The 19,683-nt window shown below is 34.6% G+C and overlaps 1 protein-coding gene across 1 annotated transcript in view; it reads right to left on the bottom strand.

Annotated features, from left to right (window-relative positions):
* Positions 1-12,641: 12,641 nt before the first annotated feature.
* Positions 12,642-19,683, bottom strand: part of LOC129001054 (methylosome subunit pICln-like) — a 29,215-nt gene continuing 22,173 nt past the window's right edge. The window contains exon 6 of the mRNA XM_054428207.1: positions 12,642-13,260. Coding sequence (XP_054284182.1) covers positions 13,213-13,260 — 48 coding nt within the window. The 3' untranslated portion in view covers positions 12,642-13,212. The remainder of the gene's footprint in view (positions 13,261-19,683) is intronic.

Here is a 19,683-nt window from a genome sequence, read left to right as displayed (position 1 = left end):
TGACTCAAACGAGAAATACCCACATGACAGTGCTTTATACATAAAAGTCCTCACATAGTTATGAAGTACTAATTTTAACAGTATTTTGTGTGTGTACTCACTTGGATGATCAAAAACAATAGTCCTCAGATAGTCAGTAATTATTCAACTAACGGTCATTTTGTATGTGCCCTCAGTGCGTTGGACTATTTTCATGGTCCTCACAAAGTATGGTCCGTAAATATATGTAGAATTGATGTATGTAGAAATTGATACATTTGCGGATGATACTGCAATTTTGTCTGTTCATCGTGATCCAGTTCAAGCTTCTCTAAATTTACAGCAAAATCTGAACATAATTACCGATTGGTTTAAAACATGGAGATTCAAAATTTAATGAAACTAAATCTGTCCACATTCCTTTGACTCTAAATCAAAATTCTTGTCCTCCTGTCACAATAAACAACACCCAACTTCCTGAAGTAACTGAGGTTAAATACTTAGGTATCCATTTACATAGGAAATTAACTTGGAAAACACACATTTGGAGAAAACGGCAACAACTAAATTTAAAATCTAATCAGTTAAATTGGCTCATCAGAAGAAAATCAAAACTTAGTCTAGAAAATAGATTATTACTATATAAAACGATATTGAAACCAATATGGACATACGGAGTGCAACTATGGGGTTTGGCGAGTACTTCAAATATAGAAATTATCCAAAGATACCAATCAAAAATACTGAGAAAGATAAAGAAGATAATAAACTAAAATTATGCCTTCGACATTCCTTAGTTCTCAAAATTTTCTTTCTTTCAAAACAAAAATCGTGAAAATCCGTCAAGTGGTTGATTCAGAGTCGTGAAATAAAAAACCCTGTCACGTTTTAATATTATAGATAGACTAGGTGAAACCCGTCGAATTCGACGGTTACTTCCAAGGTTTACGCTAATTCATCTAACTGCGATAAATTGAGTGAATAGCATTGTTTAAAGGGTAATAAATGTAAAAACAATAATGATATTAATTGATTTAGTTACAAAAATGGTTGATCATTCAATGATTAAAATATTTCCCTTGCCGTACGTCATCGGAGTTATTATTAGTATGTTAACTGGTATCTCTTCTTTTGGAAGAACCTTTAAATAGTATTAAAATCATATTGGTGGATCTTTTGTAGTTAAACACTTCCGCGATTTCATCAGTGTAATGCAGATTAATCTATGATTTTATTTGAGAAAAAATATCTGCTTGTTGAGAAGACACGTTCTAACTTCAAAGGGAGTTTTCCTTCGTCACAACGCGTCAGTTCTTATCGTACTTCTGTTCAACAAATAACCCTCCAGCATAGTTTTGAAAAATTGGTTGTGGGGTTACTGTTAAAGCTGGAATTGCGTGACATGGGGGATGGCAGTTAGCTGTCTCAGCCTTATCATTTTCATAAAGTTGTCAATATAATCTCTCTACGGAATGTTAGGTGTAGTGGAATGTACTTGAAGTGAAGTTGGCTTTTATTCTTGAACTTTTAGGGACCTCCTTGTTTAAATGGTCGCGCAGCTTCATTGGCAACAAATAATGCAAATAACTAGCAATTTAACATTTCCAAAAATAAAAATAAATACTGTAAATTGGCTGTTACGTTTATATTGACGTTTACATGCATTGTTAATCAACGTATCTTATTAAGGATGATGTGATCTAAATTAAAAGGAATATGACTTTTACGTCACGACAGTAGCTGCTTAAATAGTACTTACTCTTTATGCTATTGTTTACAGCTAAAATGGCCACGGTCCGTAATATAGGCCGCTGCAAATAATTCAAGATAGGTATACCATTTTAGGCAAGGTTTCTGTGTTGAATGAATACATCAAAGTAACCTCTCTGAAAAGTCTGCAGTAAATTGAAGTTTTCCAGCTTAATGACTTTCTAAATCATACACATATTTCTACATAAATATTGTAAAATGTTTTATCCAGTTGCTCTAAACTATTATTAATTTAACAAAATATGGACACGGCTCATATGGGCAACGTGTCCTTTTGCACTTGTATTATTGTGTATTGTATTACACAATCGAAGATTTTTCCAACGTTTGAAAACATGTATGACAATAATTTCATAAACCTATGATGATCTGTCTAGAATAATATCATTCATAGTCAAAGATAATATGATAAAATATAGACAAAAGTGGTGAAAAAGGCAGACAGCAACCCGTACAATAGATATAAGATAGTTCAATAAGAAATAATTGAAAGAGTTACTGTGATAAAAGGATTTTTAACTGATTTCGTAATGAAACGTTATATTGAAAACATGACATGATACAGAAGAAAATTAATTTTACCTGACCCGCCATGTTAAACTTCCCTATCCCAAGCGTGATGTATACAACTTCCTTACTTCTCGAGTGATGTAAAGTATCAAAAACTCACTCGGTGATGTAATGAAACCCATTTAAATAACATTGAGTGATTAACTTAAAAAATATACCTCTATGGAGCCAACGACGTTCAACGCTAGAAATCAGCTGTGCTCTTGAATTTTATTGTTATGTTTTGAAGAATTTTCCTAACCTAGCTTTCGTTTGTAAATGAACGTTACTGTTAGAAGATGAGTGAAATGGATAATGATTAATATTGTTCGTAACCTCTTGTATATTGTCGGGTCAGGTAAAATCTTGTACGTTAGCGTGTTTATACATCACTTAAGTAAATTATGCAACTCGCTTCCACTCGTTGCACAACCTTCACCTGCGTGATGTAAAAACGCTCTTACTACACTTGTAAAGTAAATAGCTATTACGCCACACTACATTATTTTGATGAACTTTCCACGCAAGGATTTAGTCCAGAAAACAGCTGTTTGCCGCCAGCTTATTCAAATGGGGTTTCATTGCGTAATACTGTTCTGCAATGAGTTTTACCGGACACCAATCAGCTGATTATCTTGTATTTTCGTGGCAATTAGTGGCTATAAACAAAAACATAACCTCTCTCAGAGGTTATGACTAGTGATTATTAGTCCATTAGTTGGTGGAAATATATAAGGATTTGTACGGATTAAGTAGTATGGCGTAAACTATCGTACGTAACTCGTCCAAAATGTGTGTACCGGACTCGTATGGTAATCCCGTACTCGACTTCGTCTCGCACGGGAACGACCACACTCGTCCAGTAAACACTTACTTTCAGGACTAGTAACGTAATATACTATTGCAAACAGAAAATAACATTGCAAATACTTCTTTTGGACAGTTTAGTAACTCCTAATAAATGTGTGTTGTTTAAAATACAGTTTAAAAATTAACAGCTGTTTCATTAAAAAGTATTATCCACATTACCAAAATGTAAACAAATCTGTGGAGGGATCTTTAAAGGCTTCTGGGGCAGAGCCCTAAGGGAATATACTTAGTTTTTCTTTTGATAACTCATCTACAGACCAAGCCCTTTATTTGGACACTTCTACCAAGTTTCTACGCCCAGCCGTTCTCTCGAATTAGTGGACACAAAGTTTCCAATTAAATATTTAGATTCCTCCATGTTAATCTTATGGGAGAAAACCTAACTTTGATGAATAATCCTGCCCAAACTAATAAGGATTTCAAAAATTTAAAAACACTTTGCAAAACTACAGATCAGGCCAATTTTTTTTACACTTTAATCATAAAAATCGGTCCAAAAATGAGAGAGGAGTTCTGTTTACAAAAATCGGCTTAGCGTATTATATATATAGATAGATGATGATGATGATGATGTTTTGTTCTGCATCATCTGATGTTTTGCAATATAACGATCAATTACGAAATCTTTGGAAAATTTGAATACTACAATAACTCTTCAAATGATTTCTTATCGAATTATCTTATATCTATTGTACGTGTTGGTACAATAGATATAATTGTACTGAGATATAATTACCAGGATTACTATATATTTAGCTAAGTAAATTCCCTCATCTCATCACATCAGTAAGCCTCTCTATGAGTGATTTTGATCTTTTTAAACCATGGATCTTTCATATAACGTAACACACTAAAGAAATTTACACAGTTAGTTCTTGAGGGTGTAAAACTCTCTAGCCTCTACTCCTCTGTAGGGGCTTGCCTTTACTGGGCACATGCGGCAACTGAAACACCGTGGCTGGGCACATCCTTTATCTTTGGCAGGGAGGGTCTGCCTCCCTCGGTTCCAGGAATAACTCACGTAGCCAGTGAACTAAAGGTAACTAATGAACGTAAGACTAATAAAATAAATAAATGCATTTCTCCTATGTGCAGGTTTTATATCGCATCTTTACTTTTTATTTCTATGAGGGGTCAGCGAACGTTTTGTATTGTTCATGAGTTTGTAAAGAAAATGATTTAATAATTTAAATTTTAAATTTCCATATGTTTATAAGGGCATTTAACAACTGCGCAATTAATAAGTACTGTAAACCATATTACTGTAAAAGGCCGGTCTTTATAAATTATATAGTTCTAAAAGAAATTTCTATTTGACCTCTTTGTCACAAAAACATACTTCTTTGTATAATGATTGTTATGTAAATGCAGTTGTCATCGTAATTTACAATTATTTTATAATTTTTTTTTTTACTTTATTTAATTTACAATCTGTTCAAGTTGAACAATAAGCAAATGATATAAATAGTAATACAAAAATAACTTGAAGAACATGAGCTAGTGATTGACCACCGTCAACACTAGCTAACAAAGAGAATTTTGATAACACTTAGCCGAATCTGAATGGTAGGTCCAATATCGTATGTCGCTTCGTCTATGTGTTATTTTTTCAATAAATGTAAATATCTTGTTTGGTAAACAAAGGATGTAATTGAATCTGTAAGTTAAGACAAGTATGCGAAAACTACAGTTTTCCATTAGCTCAAGCCTAAATTATATTGTATGTAATGTAGCTTGTTATATTTCGTTATTTTGTCACGTAAAAACATTTAAATTCTGTATGATGTATAAATATAAAAAAATTTAACAACAAATCCATTTGAAAGTAAAGTTTAGACATTGGTACGGTCGACATTGGTACATTATCATTTGCGAAAATGCACATGCACATTAACATTAATGCGGCTATGTGTATAAGTTGAGACACGTTTGTAGAAAACACTAAAAAGGCAATCTTCTAAACAATTTTAAAATATTTACAACTTTAATTATATAGAAATGTTCATAACACAGTAAGTAATTCCATTAGTTGCATAAGCTTTTACGTGAGTCTTTTTAATTAATTGAAAATTAAGTCTGTAATAACTCTTAAAATAGCTCCTGTAATACCGGTACTTGATAATTGCTTGATTTCTAGCAACGAGTACACAAGTTAAAAATTCAACAATGCATTAACATAACAAGCTCTCTTTCACGCTGCAAGACTAGTAAACGGCAGAAGTAAGGCAGAACGGCAGAACTGCGGTATTGGTTTACCATACACGCCTGCAACGATGCGCTGCAAACCGCGCGACGAGTAGCTAAATGAACCGTAGAGTAAGTGAGCCTTCTAATATTTGTAGAGGGTTCACTTACTCTACAGATCATTGTGCCAATGAATTGTAGAGTAAGTGAGCCGTCTTCTATTTGTGTAATAGTTATCATGAAATAGGCTCGTATAGTATACGAGCCTACTCCTGTAATTTATTTAAATTCAGTATTTTGGCTCGTATACTATACGAGCTTATTCCTGAATTATTCAAGAATTCATACGCTTGGCTCATAGGCACTATGATCTGTAGAGTAAGTGAACCCTCTTCATTTATTTGATATTTTTGATCGGCTCGTATAGTATACGAGCCTGTAGTGCAAGTGAACCTTCAATATTATTTACGAAGCTCGTATAGACTATGATTTGTAGAGTAAGTGAGCCATGTGTTTTAAGAATTACATATTTGGAGGCTCATTGTGTCAATGATTCGTAGAGTAAGTGAACCCTAACCAACAAAACGAAACAATAAAAAAAACAAGTTGAAGTAGAAAATACCCCCGCCGCAGCAAACCTGCAGACTAAGTATAAAGCTGAAGCGTCAGTAGAGCGAAGAGATAGGTTATATGCATTATACTTGAAGGCAAAGCGTAACTATCAGGCTGAAGTAGATGCTGCTAAAAAGCTGCATACTGTACATAAAATTGAGCGGTCCAATAACAAGTGTAAGGCAGCTTGGAGTGTCATAAACGAATCTAGAAAATCAAGAGCAACCATTAGTAGTCAAATAAGCCCTGATGAATTTAATTCCTACTTTGTAAGTACTGTAGATGATATTGTTCATGACATGCAACCTGACAGTTCCGTTGCTGCTCTAACGGTGCCTGTGGCACAACAAAATTTCTTGAAATGGAGACCTACAACTTCAGCAGAAATCATTAGAATTACTAAGAACTTCTCAAACTCCTACAGTCCAGACATATATGGTCTTACACCACACATCTTGAAGCATATTATAGAAGCCGTTGCTCAACCCCTCTGTAAGGCTATAAATGGCTGTCTGTCAACGGGTGTTTTTCCTGATTGTCTAAAAATCTCAAGAACTGTTCCTATCTTCAAGAAAGGAGATGTAAACGCTGCATCGAGCTATAGGCCGATATCCATCATTCCCTGTTTGGCAAAAATACTTGAAAAAATCATGCAAAACCAAATTGTAGACTATTTTGAGACTAACCATCTTTTCTCAAATTCACAACATGGTTTCCGTAAAGGAAAATCAACCGCTACAGCTCTCATCTCCCTAGTGAAAGGAATACAAAATGCCTTTGAGGACAAGCATTCCATGTCCATTGTCCTATGTGATCTGTCAAAGGCGTTTGACGTTGTCTCCCACAGTATTCTTCTTCAGAAGCTGGCTCGATATGGGTTAGGTGGGATTGTGCTCAAAACTCTAGACTCCTATCTTTGTGAGAGGAGCCAGATGGTGGCCATACAGGGGGCTCTCTCTGCTCCAGCTAAGATGGACCATGGTGTCCCGCAGGGATCGATTTTGGGGCCTTCATTGTTCTTGATCCTGATGAATGACCTTGGTAGGGATGATGAAACCCTCCTATACGCCGATGACACAACTCTCTGTGGCAGGGGACAACACCCTCTTGAAGCGGCAGCGAAATCTGATGAACTGTTCAACAATGCAAGAAGCTGGTTTGGGCACAATGGCCTTAAATTAAATGAAACCAAAACTCAGAAGCTTCTATTAACGCTCAGCAAAACGTCTCCATCTCATGATGAGCCAGTAAAACTATTAGGGTTTGTCTTGGATCCCAAGTTACAATGGGACTCCCACGTCGATGCTGTGTGCCTTAGGCTAAGGCGTGTAATTTTTCTCCTCAGAAAACTCAAACATCAAATCACGCAGAAGTACCTTATGACAATACACTTTTCATTATTCCATAGTCATATAAATTATGGAATCTTACTCTGGGGCCACTCATCAGGGTGTATCCGTATACTGAAGCTACAAAAACAAGCAATAAGAATTGTAACTGGAAGTAAACGATCACAGCCATGTAAACCCATCTTTAAGCAACTTAACATATTGACAGTATACAACCAATATATATTCAGTTGCCTGCTTCATTTAAAATCCAACTTGAATCTGCATGAAAACAGAGGGGAACAGCATGATCACAACATTAGGGGAGCACACAAACTGAACACAACTAGATGTAGGCTGGCTATGACAAGATATACAGGGTGAGTCAGTGAAACGGGCCATTTTTCGGTAAGTATTAAAAAAAGGTCAAACATCATACGATCGATTTATTCATTAAAAAACGTAGTAAATGAGTGGAAGTTTGTGTTGAACCAACAAAACAAGCATCAAGTCTTGAAATAATATCAGAGTCAACTCCTTAAACTTTTAGTCAAGCCACAAAAAAAAAAAAAAACAGGAGCTGAGGTCAGAGGATCAAGGGGGCCAGGCAATATCCCCATTTCATGTCAAGGGAAGAAACGGCACACCAAACCGTAGCTTTATTAGAGTGAACTGGCCATTCATGAAGTGCTTGTGGACCGACCAATATCAAAAATTTGCTTATTGACATCCCGTTAAGAGGAAATGAGCCTCATCGCTCATCTATAGGCTGTGAATTAGCACAAAAAGTAATGCAAGATCAAAAATCACCCATATTCTAGGCTTGCACAACCTTAATTTTGTACGGATGCATGTTAAGATCATAATGCAAAATTCGCCTCACTGTTGGCGCGGAAAGTCCAAGTGCTTTGCTAAGCCGTTGGCCAGATCCACAGGGACTTCTGGCAATCGTTTAACTGATTCAAATGTTTCGGGTGTCCGCACAGTTCTGGTACTCCCACACCTCTTCTTTTTGTGGTTTGTCCCGTTTCTTCCAAGTTTCAGCCCTGAATTGCATGTCTCGATGGAACTTGAGAGGGCAGACCAAAATTAATGCGCAAGGCCCGATGTGGTGTACGCACAGAACTTTCACTGTTTTGATAAAATGCCTTGACGGCAAAACCCCGCTGTGGTCCGGTCTAAAGCTGTATGGCAACTAAACTTCCAGAGGTTGGGAACGCAGGGTAACTTACTCGGCCCCTTTCCTTCTTCCCCTCTACTCACTAACGTTATAAGAAAATAGCCCGTTTCACTGACTCACCCTGTAGTTTCCCGCAGGTTGCTGTTAAGATGTTTAATGCCCTGCCAAAATGTTTAGTAAACATGGAAGATAAGGTCTTCACCAAGAACTTAAAGGAACTTCTCCTAGCAAATCCATTTTACTCAATTGAAGGATTTTTTGAAACCTCAACAACACTGTCGCTAGCATAAGCATCCACCGCCGCTGCGCAGTCAGTATATTTTAAATATATGTTTATTTAATTGTAAAATTGTAAATAGTAGTTTTTAATTATTTTTGACGCTATCTATCCGGCCCAGGCTGGTCAACGATGAAGAGGAGTGGATTCAGTGGATTCAGTGGATAAGCGAATTTCCATTTGCTTTATTGGATTTACACAAAAATGTCTCCTTAAAAATACCACGTTTATTCCCTATTTAAATAACATTAATTTAACGAGTACTTAGGTTTGCTGCAACAGGGAGGGTAAAATGTGTTTTTTTTTGTAAAATGTTAATAGTTTAGGATGAAATGAATGCATTTTCCAAATTTGATCAAAATATGTTCATAAACAAGCAAACTACAACAGTTAGTTTACTTATTCTCCATAAGAATAACATGGGAATTTTAAATTTACAGTTTTTTGGAATTTTCTCCGTAACCATTAGGCGCATAATAACGCTTCAATATACTAAATTATTTGTTTTTTTGAGCTCTACAAAATGGTTTGGAAATAGAATGTTAAATTTTAAGTTTTTAGGGTTAAAAATGGGAAAAACCAATTTTTACCCCATAAAACCCCCCAAAAACACCTGTTCCCTAGTCCGATCATGCTGGTTCGCGAACTCGTTCGAATAAACGTGGGTTTACAAGTTTGTACCAAATTTCATCAAAATCAGATGAGTTTTGCTCGAGTTATCGCGCTAACGGACACATATATAAATATATATATATATATATATGAATTTGAACGGATGGTGTTTTTGGCCTCTAGGGACCTCAAAACGAAAAAGTAAATCGGTCCCGGGTCCAGGTCTTACCATGAGTACTACGGTAATAGCTTATTCCCTATATGGGAAATTCGCTAAAAGTAGTAAGTAGCAAAACAGCAAGAAGACAATTAAGAATTATTGAAGTTGAAGCACAGTTAGGTAGGAACGGGAGTGACTGGGCTGCTAAACCAAGACACGGCCGCCAGGTGGCCGTGGCGTGGGGTCACACATGATCGAAACTGAAATAGTCGCATCTGTCAAATAATAGTCATGCACTTCAAATAAATGTGAAACTTCTATTAGTTTTTGCATCTGATTGACACTGGATATCGACAACAAATTCAGTTTCAACATTGACTATACACAGAAATTGGTTTCAATCAAATTTCAATGAAGTAAAGACAAATTTTACTTAGTTAACTATTGACTTGTTCAGTAAATAAATACTAATGTATTTATTTATTTAACATCATCACATTACATCAATTCTCTTGACAGGTGATTTGTGATTAAGTCTTATAAAATTATACATTGAAAAATCTACATTATAAAATACAAAACAAATAAAGCAATCAATACAAACCTATGGGAGAAGTAATACCTTTCAAATTGTAATCACATCTCCAAGATATTCTTCTAGTGAGTAAAATGCCCTCTCCAAAAGGAAACTTTTTAAAGATGATTTAAATTTAGAAACTGAGGCAATGTTTTTTTATCTCAGCAGGTAGTTTATTGTAAAATTTTGGCCCTATATACTGAGGAGATAAATGAAATATTTTAAGCCTATGTTGAATTGGTTTTATAATATTTTTGAATCTTGTGTTATGTGTATGAGATGGTTGACAGTCCATGAATGTATCGAAATCACTTTTAACAATTAATGCCAATTTGTATATATAAGAGCTAAAAAAGGTCAAAATTTTAAACTGAATAAATAAATCTTTACAATGTGTTCTATTGGGAACTCTGGCCATTATTCTTACTGCTCTTTTTTGAAGAACAAATATTTTTTGGTCTGACTTGATGAGCCCCATACAGTAATTCCATAATTATTCATAATCGATGAAAAATATGCATGATATACTGCTACTTGTGTTTTTAAATTAGTAGTATCCCTGATTATCGTAAGAACAAATGTGGCTGAACGTAGTCTTTTTGATAGGTTTTTAATGTGATTTTGCCAATTTAATTGTGAATCAATATCAATTCCCAGATAGTTTATTGATTTTTGTGAGTGAATTGAATTAAAGTTTGTATTTAAACAGATTTCTTGGTTAATATTGGATGCAGAAAACTGAATTAGTTGGGTTTTTGTCACATTCATGGACAGACCATTTACTGCAAACCAGTCCCCGAGAAGTTGAAATTCCAGAGTTATTGAGGCTTGTATGATGTCATGGTTCTGTCCTGTAGAAATTAGAGCGGTATCATCTGCATATTGAAAGGTAGACATCTTAGTAGCTTTACATAGATCATTAACATATATAATAAATAAACAAGGGCCAAGAATGGAGCACTGAGGAACTCCACAGGGGTTTATGTTCCACTCTGATTTATAATTTCTCTGCATTTTTTGTACAATAAGTCTTTGTTTTCGGTTTTTTAAATAGGATCCAAACCACTTTAATTCAGTGTTTTTTATTCCATGCTTACTTAGTTTTTCTAAAAGTATATCATGATCCACACAGTCAAAAGCCTTGGATAAGTCACACAGCACACCCACAGTCTAATACTGTAATGCAATGCAAACTTTGGTAGGGATCACTACTGAAGGAGACATCATTGGTTGTTGGGTTAAATATCAGACAGTTGTGTTGTATTGCAGATTGCTTAGTCTGTATGGTCTACGGTGCACCTTGGTCGTGGCCTTTTCACTCCACTTAGTAAAACTAAAAACTCACCCTGTATAACTAAGGGGCAAGTCATGATTTGTGATTATATCGTTTTGTTTGGTTAAACAATGTTTAATAATGACTGAAATAACAAGAAACAAATTGTAGCCTAAACAAAACACAACCTTTAAAATGCAAATGGTCATACTGTACTGACGTAGATCGGTCAGTAGCTAGTAGTAGTTTTATTCGCCGCAGAAGTAGCAAGCTCAAGAGGTGGTTTCATTAACCACTCCCGGGTTTAGGGGTCTGTAGTGGCCGTCGACGCAAGCTGGGATTGACCTTGTCCCTTCCCTGCAATCTCTGTGGGTCGCCGGAAGACTGCCCCCCGGAAAACTACCCCCCCCCAAAGCAGGTTCCTACGTCATATTGACGTCAGAGACCAGGGGGGGGTAGTTTTCCAGTCACGGACACTCAAATTTAGTTGTCAAACAGTTCTAATCCAACCTAACCTAACCAACCAAACTTGCTGTAACATTTCAAAAATCTCTTTTATATTCACCACACGCATTTTCTATTATCCAACGGAATTCCTCGAATTAAAATTACATAGCAAGATTTGTCTAGGGGGGTAGTATTCCAGTCGCGGACACGGCTTCCATATTGGTTAGTTAGCAGATTTTGTGACGTCACGTTTCACCTGGGGGGTAGTTTTCCGGGGGATAGTATTCCGCATCCCCCTCTCAGTGTCCGCGTTGCTAACACCGGTTTCTTAGTTGTAAACATCAACTTTCTTGATAAATGTTTTATCTATGGTATCAGATCAGGTAGCCTAAAGTGACTCATACATGTGTAAATGTTGAGCTCTAAATGAACCTGATCCGATTGTGTATAGACAATTTTATTTTAAAGCTGAGACGAGTCAGGCCCGCCACCGCCTTCTGTCTGGCTGAGATTGTTGGTTAATTCTACCGGCTGTTTGTGCCCCCCTTCTCCACACGGCAGAGGTCATATTTTTTATTAATTCCTATCATAGAGTCCTTATTAGCAGCTGTGTTTGGGCTAGGGGCTTTGAAGGGAGATTGAAAACACACACACTGAGACATCAATGTGAAACCAACTTTTTAGGTTCCAGAAAAAAAACATTTCCATTTGTGGTTGGTTGGGTAAGCAGTGGCTGTGGTATAAATAAATAAAAACCTTTTATAAAAACTACAAAATAAGTTTATTTAGTAACAATAAAAAACATAAATAAAATGTACTCACTACATTAATTCTACTTCTTGATGCAATTTGTACCAAGTAAAGTACAATTAAAACTTGCACAAAGCTGTAAGACAGTCACACATCTCAAAAATAGTCCTGCACTTGAGTCTTGCAGTGTGAATCAAACAAATAACTTACCTAACATTTCTACTGAAAAATATTGTAAACTTACAAAATATACTTATCGATTAAGCAGAGGTATTTTTATTTGATGAATGGACGTTGGTATTTGTCCGTCCAGCTGGGCTATATGGTTCCTACCCAATTTATTGTTCAATTGCTTCACAACATTTTTCTCATTAAACATTTTAGCTTAAATAAGTGCACTTCAAAGTCTTGAATAGTCATGTAAAAGTTTCTTATAATAAAATATGACAATTAAATTAGCCTACAAACTATATAAGTTCATTACATTTTTAGAGTGGCAGATAACATTATAATATAAATATATTTAATCCTTAACGTTTGTGTAGCAACCATAACACACATTTAAACACGCACATCCTACATTTAAAGAATTACTCATCTCATCTGAAAGTCAGGAACTGATAGGCCCACAGTAGTAGGGCTGCCTATGGTTGATTTTGAGCTGGATTAGCCTCAACTGCTGGTGGTTTTGTCTGGACAAATGAAAACATTTTTAGATGTCATTATTCCTAGTCTCTATAAACAAATTTAAAATAGTTATTTTTAACATATTATTTTGTTTGTTTGATTACTGATGTACAATCATCTTAGTTCAAATAACAGTTCTCTCTATACTTTATATTATTTTATGTATAGTCAAAACTGTGTTAGGAGTTTCAGTAAGTACTTATCTATAATATTAAAACGAAACAGTGTTTTTTTATTTCACGATTCTGAATCAACCACTCGACGGATTTTCATGATTTTTGTGTTGAAAGAAAAATAATTTTGAGAACTAGGGAATGTCGAAGCCATAATTTTAGTTTAGGGTCCCAGTTTTCTAGAAATTAAGTTTTAGTTTTTAAAAAGTCTAGCAGCCAACGCTAAGATTCTAAACCATTGAGATATAGATTATAACTGGAGTCACTACTCTCTGGTTAAACGTTAGAGAAAAACGTGCCACTGTTTTGGTTGGTTTGTTTTTGGTGTTTCGTGTTGTTAGGTTGGCCGTGTGATCGGTTGGTGGGATGCTGTCAAATAATTCCAATTCATTCTAACCTAACCATACTATTTATTTGGGGTTATGTTATCCGTTATTTCAAGGACTTGTATCAAAAACTTATTTAAGTTATTGCACGTTAAAACCTCTGTTTTTGTTTGATAGTAAATAAATACTAACTTATTTACCTCTTTTAAATCTATGTGGTGAAAATAGGCTAGTCAAGTTTCCTGGTTTGGAGATATTGGCTTAGGACAATAGCCTTATGGCATTTGATTAAATAACGACCATCGGTTTATAATCTTGTTAAAATGGGTTGCTCTTGCTCGTAAAATAGACAAATAAACTTATATTGCAATCATAATGATGAGTTGGCAGAATTTGTTTACTATCATCAACAAAACAGGATGACACCATCTTGATTTTGCCTCTCTAATTTGACAAGTCCCACCAACCCGATCACCCGGCCAACCTAACAAAACGAAACTCTGAAACAAAACCTGCAAAAACAGTGGTACGTTTTTAAAACACAGAGTGGTTACTCCAGTTATATTATTATAGCTCAGTGTTCTAAACTAGCTTTTGGCATAAAATAATTTGTTTAACATAACAGCTGTAAACATTCAGCTTTTCTGTCACAAATTCAGCATTTGGATAAAAATGTAAAGACATACTTAGGGTTGAATTATTCTTATTTATACTATGTGTAATGCACATCCTACGTTCCATGTGTAATGCATTATTACGTTCAATTCTTCTGTAAGAGGATGACAGATTAAATAAATATACATAGTAAAATACTATGATTTCAAATAATTTTTTAAAGCAATCTTTGTAATCTTCGATTTGTTTTAGAAAAATATAATTTGTTTTGACTAACAGCTGGTTAAATATAAACTATGGAACTATAAGGTTATTTTATTTACTCTTATTTTGTCATTGATTATAGGAAATAAGTAAGATTAGTAGAACACAGTTTAAAATACCATAGACCAAAATTAATTAAACCACAGTACAAATCGAGGCTATGTACACGAGTCTTAATAAAAAAGGATAAATGCAAATTATTTTACTGCTCCACTTTTCAAGGAAAGAATAGAAAAATAACACTGTTTACATGTTTTAAATTCTTCATTGTAGCTTTTTGTTTACAATTCATGTTTGTCTGCTTTAACTTTGTTTGGATTAGGCCCGGAAATATTGATGTCATAAAAAAAGATCAAGAATAATCAGGAATCACGATTTTAAGTTACCACCACAACCTCTGCCGGGTTTTATAGTCGGAGAAATATAGGATATGACCTTAAAAAAATTGCAAGAAAACGTTTTATGGTTTTATTTTGTAGAGTTGGGTTTGTAGATTGACATACTAAAAGTTGCCAAAAATCGGTGCACGAGAAAACCACTAAAATCAGAATTTAAAATGGCGGCTTTTTCCAACATTGGACAAACTAAAAAAACATATTTCACATGCATTTGTTATGCACATTTTTCGAGATATTGACTTGGGACCACCGCCTGTATTTATTGGGTGGTTAGTACTTCATTTTGATAGGGAACATGTTTTTGGCCGCCATCTTGGATCCGCCATATTGGACATAGATAATTTTTTTTCAATGTAATGATAGTGTTGTGACACATCATTTCCAACTACATTTTTACACTGATTTCAATACCGAAATCAGTTTTTAAATATCTTTATTCATTTAGAAGATATATCCAAACGAAAACTCTCCACCATACATTTCTTATGGACGTTTCGTAGTTTGATAATTTTTTTAAAACTATTTTTCTTATATCTCCAGTTCTTATTGACGCTTGTAGTTCGTTCTAGGCTTAAAATATTCAGTAATGTAAGGGCTTTCATTTGAGCTCTTGATCATTAAAATCAGACGAGTTAAAGACCAGCTACGAACCTCAGAACAACATTAAATTTAACTTTTTAGAAATATTTTTTTATTAAAAGATTTATAACTCGGGTTGTTAATACGTCACAAAGTTATTTCTGGTCTCAAATTACTCAGTAAATGTTTAGCTTTAATTTTATTGATCATTAAACAAAATCTGACAATTTTAAAATGAGTCATGGACCATAATTTAACATTAAAATGTATTTATTTAGAAATTTGTCTTTAGGTAAAGACGTATATTCCCAATTCTAAATAACTCCCAAAACTCTTTATAGTCTCAAATGATTCGCCAAATTATTGACTTTTATTTTAGGTATGGATTACTTTCCGGGAGTTATTAGGGTTTGGGATATATGTCCTTAACTAAAGACAAATTTCAAAATAAATACATTTTAATGTTAAATTATGGTCCATGACTCATTTTAAAATTGTCAGATTTTGTTTAATGATCAATAAAATTAAAGCTAAACATTTACTGAGTAATTTGAGACCAGAAATAACTTTGTGACGTATTAACAACCCGAGTTATAAATCTTTTAATAAAAAAATATTTCTAAAAAGTTAAATTTAATGTTGTTCTGAGGTTCGTAGCTGGTCTTTAACTCGCCTGATTTTAATGATCAAGAGCTCAAATGAAAGCCCTTACATTACTGAATATTTTAAGCCTAGAACGAACTACAAGCGTCAATAAGAACTGGAGATATAAGAAAAATAGTTTTAAAAAAATTATCAAACTACGAAACGTCCATAAGAAATGTATGGTGGAGAGTTTTCGTTTGGATATATCTTCTAAATGAATAAAGATATTTAAAAACTGATTTCGGTATTGAAATCAGTGTAAAAATGTAGTTGGAAATGATGTGTCACAACACTATCATTACATTGAAAAAAAATTATCTATGTCCAATATGGCGGATCCAAGATGGCGGCCAAAAACATGTTCCCTATCAAAATGAAGTACTAACCACCCAATAAATACAGGCGGTGGTCCCAAGTCAATATCTCGAAAAATGTGCATAACAAATGCATGTGAAATATGTTTTTTTAGTTTGTCCAATGTTGGAAAAAGCCGCCATTTTAAATTCTGATTTTAGTGGTTTTCTCGTGCACCGATTTTTGGCAACTTTTAGTATGTCACTCTGCAAACCCAACTCTACAAAATAAAACCATAAAACATTTTCTTGCAATTTTTTTAACGATCCCTATGTAAGTTTGTTTAGTTTGCCTGGACTATTATACGTACAAAGATAAACAGATGGATGACATAGATTGAACACAACGTCAACATTGACCTAGGATACTGCAATTAGACAAAACATCCTTTTATGAAATCGTATTCAGTTGTGGTTACATTTGGGGGTGCCTATATCAGCGCCCCCAAACGTGAAAATATAACTTTTATCTAACTATGAATTATTATTCAACTATGAATATATTGTAGTTTAAATTAAGAGTCTTCAATAGCAAAGTGGCAACTCAAACGCGACCATGCGACCCAATTCTGGTGGCGCTCTGTAGAACTACCCGAAAGCCTTTGCCGGTATTACGCGTGCCGCATCACACAAGTAGTTCTCCCGCGCCCCTATTCAAACGCTTGTAGGCGAAGAAAAAGAAAGCGAGTTGACGACCGAGGCTAGGTCGACCCGATCGACTTCGACAGCTGTTTTACTGCCTCTCTTTCTTTGCATGTGTAGGGGTGGCGAGGGTTGTAAAATTGCTGAAAGTGAAAGGGACATCGCTGGCGCTACATTCCTAGTGTTTGGCTTTGGCCCCTTGTTGCTAACACTGGGTCGGCTACTCGAGATCAAACAACAGCGTGTGTTCACGTGTTTTTCGTACAAAATTGGGTCCACAGTCACATTAAACTATTATTTTATACAACAGCTAAAATATTCCACAATCCAACCAAATATCTGGCCGGAAGTAGTTTTTAACTGCATTTTGATTGAATAATTTGTAACAAATCGAATTAAACCATGGCTGTGGTTAATACTAGTGAATAACACAGTTAGCGAGCCAAAGGCGAGTATGCTTGGTAAAATAAGATTCAGGACAAGTAGTGCTGAAGTTATGACAAGATAATACTTTAATAAAGTTGCAGACATTGTAAAATATTGACGTACACGCATTTCCTTTTGCCCTGCATGTAACACATAGGAATATTTAATGACACATTTTTATCGTAAATAAAGAATTAATTGTGAACCAAACTGAACTGCCAGTCTGTATTAAATTACTATTAAACTGGTAGTGATTTCTAGTTGATTATGTTTTGTTGTGATTGTTCAAATGTGGATGCATTTCTTCTTATGACAGATTTTGATACACTTACTTCAATAAATCGTACTATAATAGAAAATAGATATATTACGTAAACATTATGTTCTTAAAGCTTAGCACGGATACTAGAACAGTCACGGTATGGATCATAAACATAAACAAATGATGTTACTGGCCCGAAAGTAAACATTGTTTATCATTACTTACATGGAACTGACTAAACGATCATGTTTATGTTATTAGCATATGATTCGGCCGAGTTACGTCATTTGTTTATGTTTATGATCTACAGTATATAGGTTTCTGTTCTAATATACGTGAAGCAACTTAACTTTACTTAACTTAACTTTTTATGATATAATGGAAGGTAAAATAAAAACACGAGTTTATATACAAAACAAACAAAAATTTTAAACCAAGGGAGAATGATAACTTCGGTACTGCACCACATCAAGTGGATGTTTTTTGAGCAAACCATAGTGAGTTTTTAAGGCTTCACGTTGTTAACGTTACATGTTACATGTTTTGTGGCCTGTGTATTTATGTATTCATATATTTGCCAACGGATTAACACCTATGCTATACAGTTTGATTAGAAAGACAGTTTGAATTGGTCGTAAGTAGCCTAGGACTATAGTAGGCTAGTTCTTTTCATAAATATAAACGTTGGATTTGGTACTGCTACTTTACCTTAGAACCGGTGGTAGCAGTATGAATCATTTTTACGTACAAACACATCACTATCTACAACTATAGTTGTCGTTATAGTGCTGCACCTTATTTTTTATTAAATTTAATTGATGTCTTACCGTATAATTTTTTCGTTTTCTGTCTGGACTCCAAAATGTTAGTTTATGCTATGAAAATGATAAAACATTAGTGAAAGACTTTTTTTAGCAAACCATCTTGAATTTTTAAAGCATGGCGTTGTTAACGTATAAATGTTTTGTGGACTGTGTATTCATTTACTTATTTATATATTTGCCAACGGATTTACACCAATGGCAATTTTGCAGTTTGATTAGGCCTAAAAACGATTATCATAACATTTTATGACACTATAAATACTTTCAAATAATTATTTTGTTTGTAATTTGCTTTGGTTAAAGCGTAGCAAATCCCCTAATTCAATTGTGTATCTGTGTGTGTATGTCTGTTGGTAACGCATTAATGTCCATTTCTCAGTGTTTCGTGGGAAAGACAAGAGCACCTTTGATAATGAACATTTCAACCCGAATAAAGTGTGCAGTAGAGAGGTTGATGTAGTATTTTGACTACTTTTAACCAGTGTGAAAAGTAATGTCAATTACAGGCCTACCTTAGGGTTATGCCTCATAGATCTATAAAGCAATTCCTTTTATCATTAGATATAAAATATGGACTAACACGATCGGGTGACATTTAATTACGAAGCATTCGTTTTGGCTTTGAAACTGTCAGATATAGTATTTGTGAAGGTTTATATGTATTCCTATATATGTATTCCTATCTTCTTATATGTATACAGTATTATTTTTGGCAGAATATCTGAAAAAATGCACACTAAATATGCAAACCAACTCCTGTTCTAAATATAAGGTTTCATCTTACTACAAGATTCCCGCACGTAGAACGGGCAAACAGCTAGTGTGTGTCTAAAATTTTATGTTCTACCTCATTTTTTGTTGCTGACAAAGTAGATGGGTCATAACAATTACTATAGCTCATAATAAGTAATTCCAAAAGTT

Source organism: Macrosteles quadrilineatus, unplaced genomic scaffold (genome assembly GCF_028750875.1).
Source record: "Macrosteles quadrilineatus isolate MER2022 unplaced genomic scaffold, UCM_ALF_1.0 Scaffold_8__2_contigs__length_117827958, whole genome shotgun sequence".
NCBI lineage: Eukaryota > Metazoa > Arthropoda > Insecta > Hemiptera > Cicadellidae > Macrosteles > Macrosteles quadrilineatus.
The sequence above is the reverse complement of the archived record's forward strand: the minus strand, read 5'-3'. Positions and strand labels throughout refer to the sequence as shown.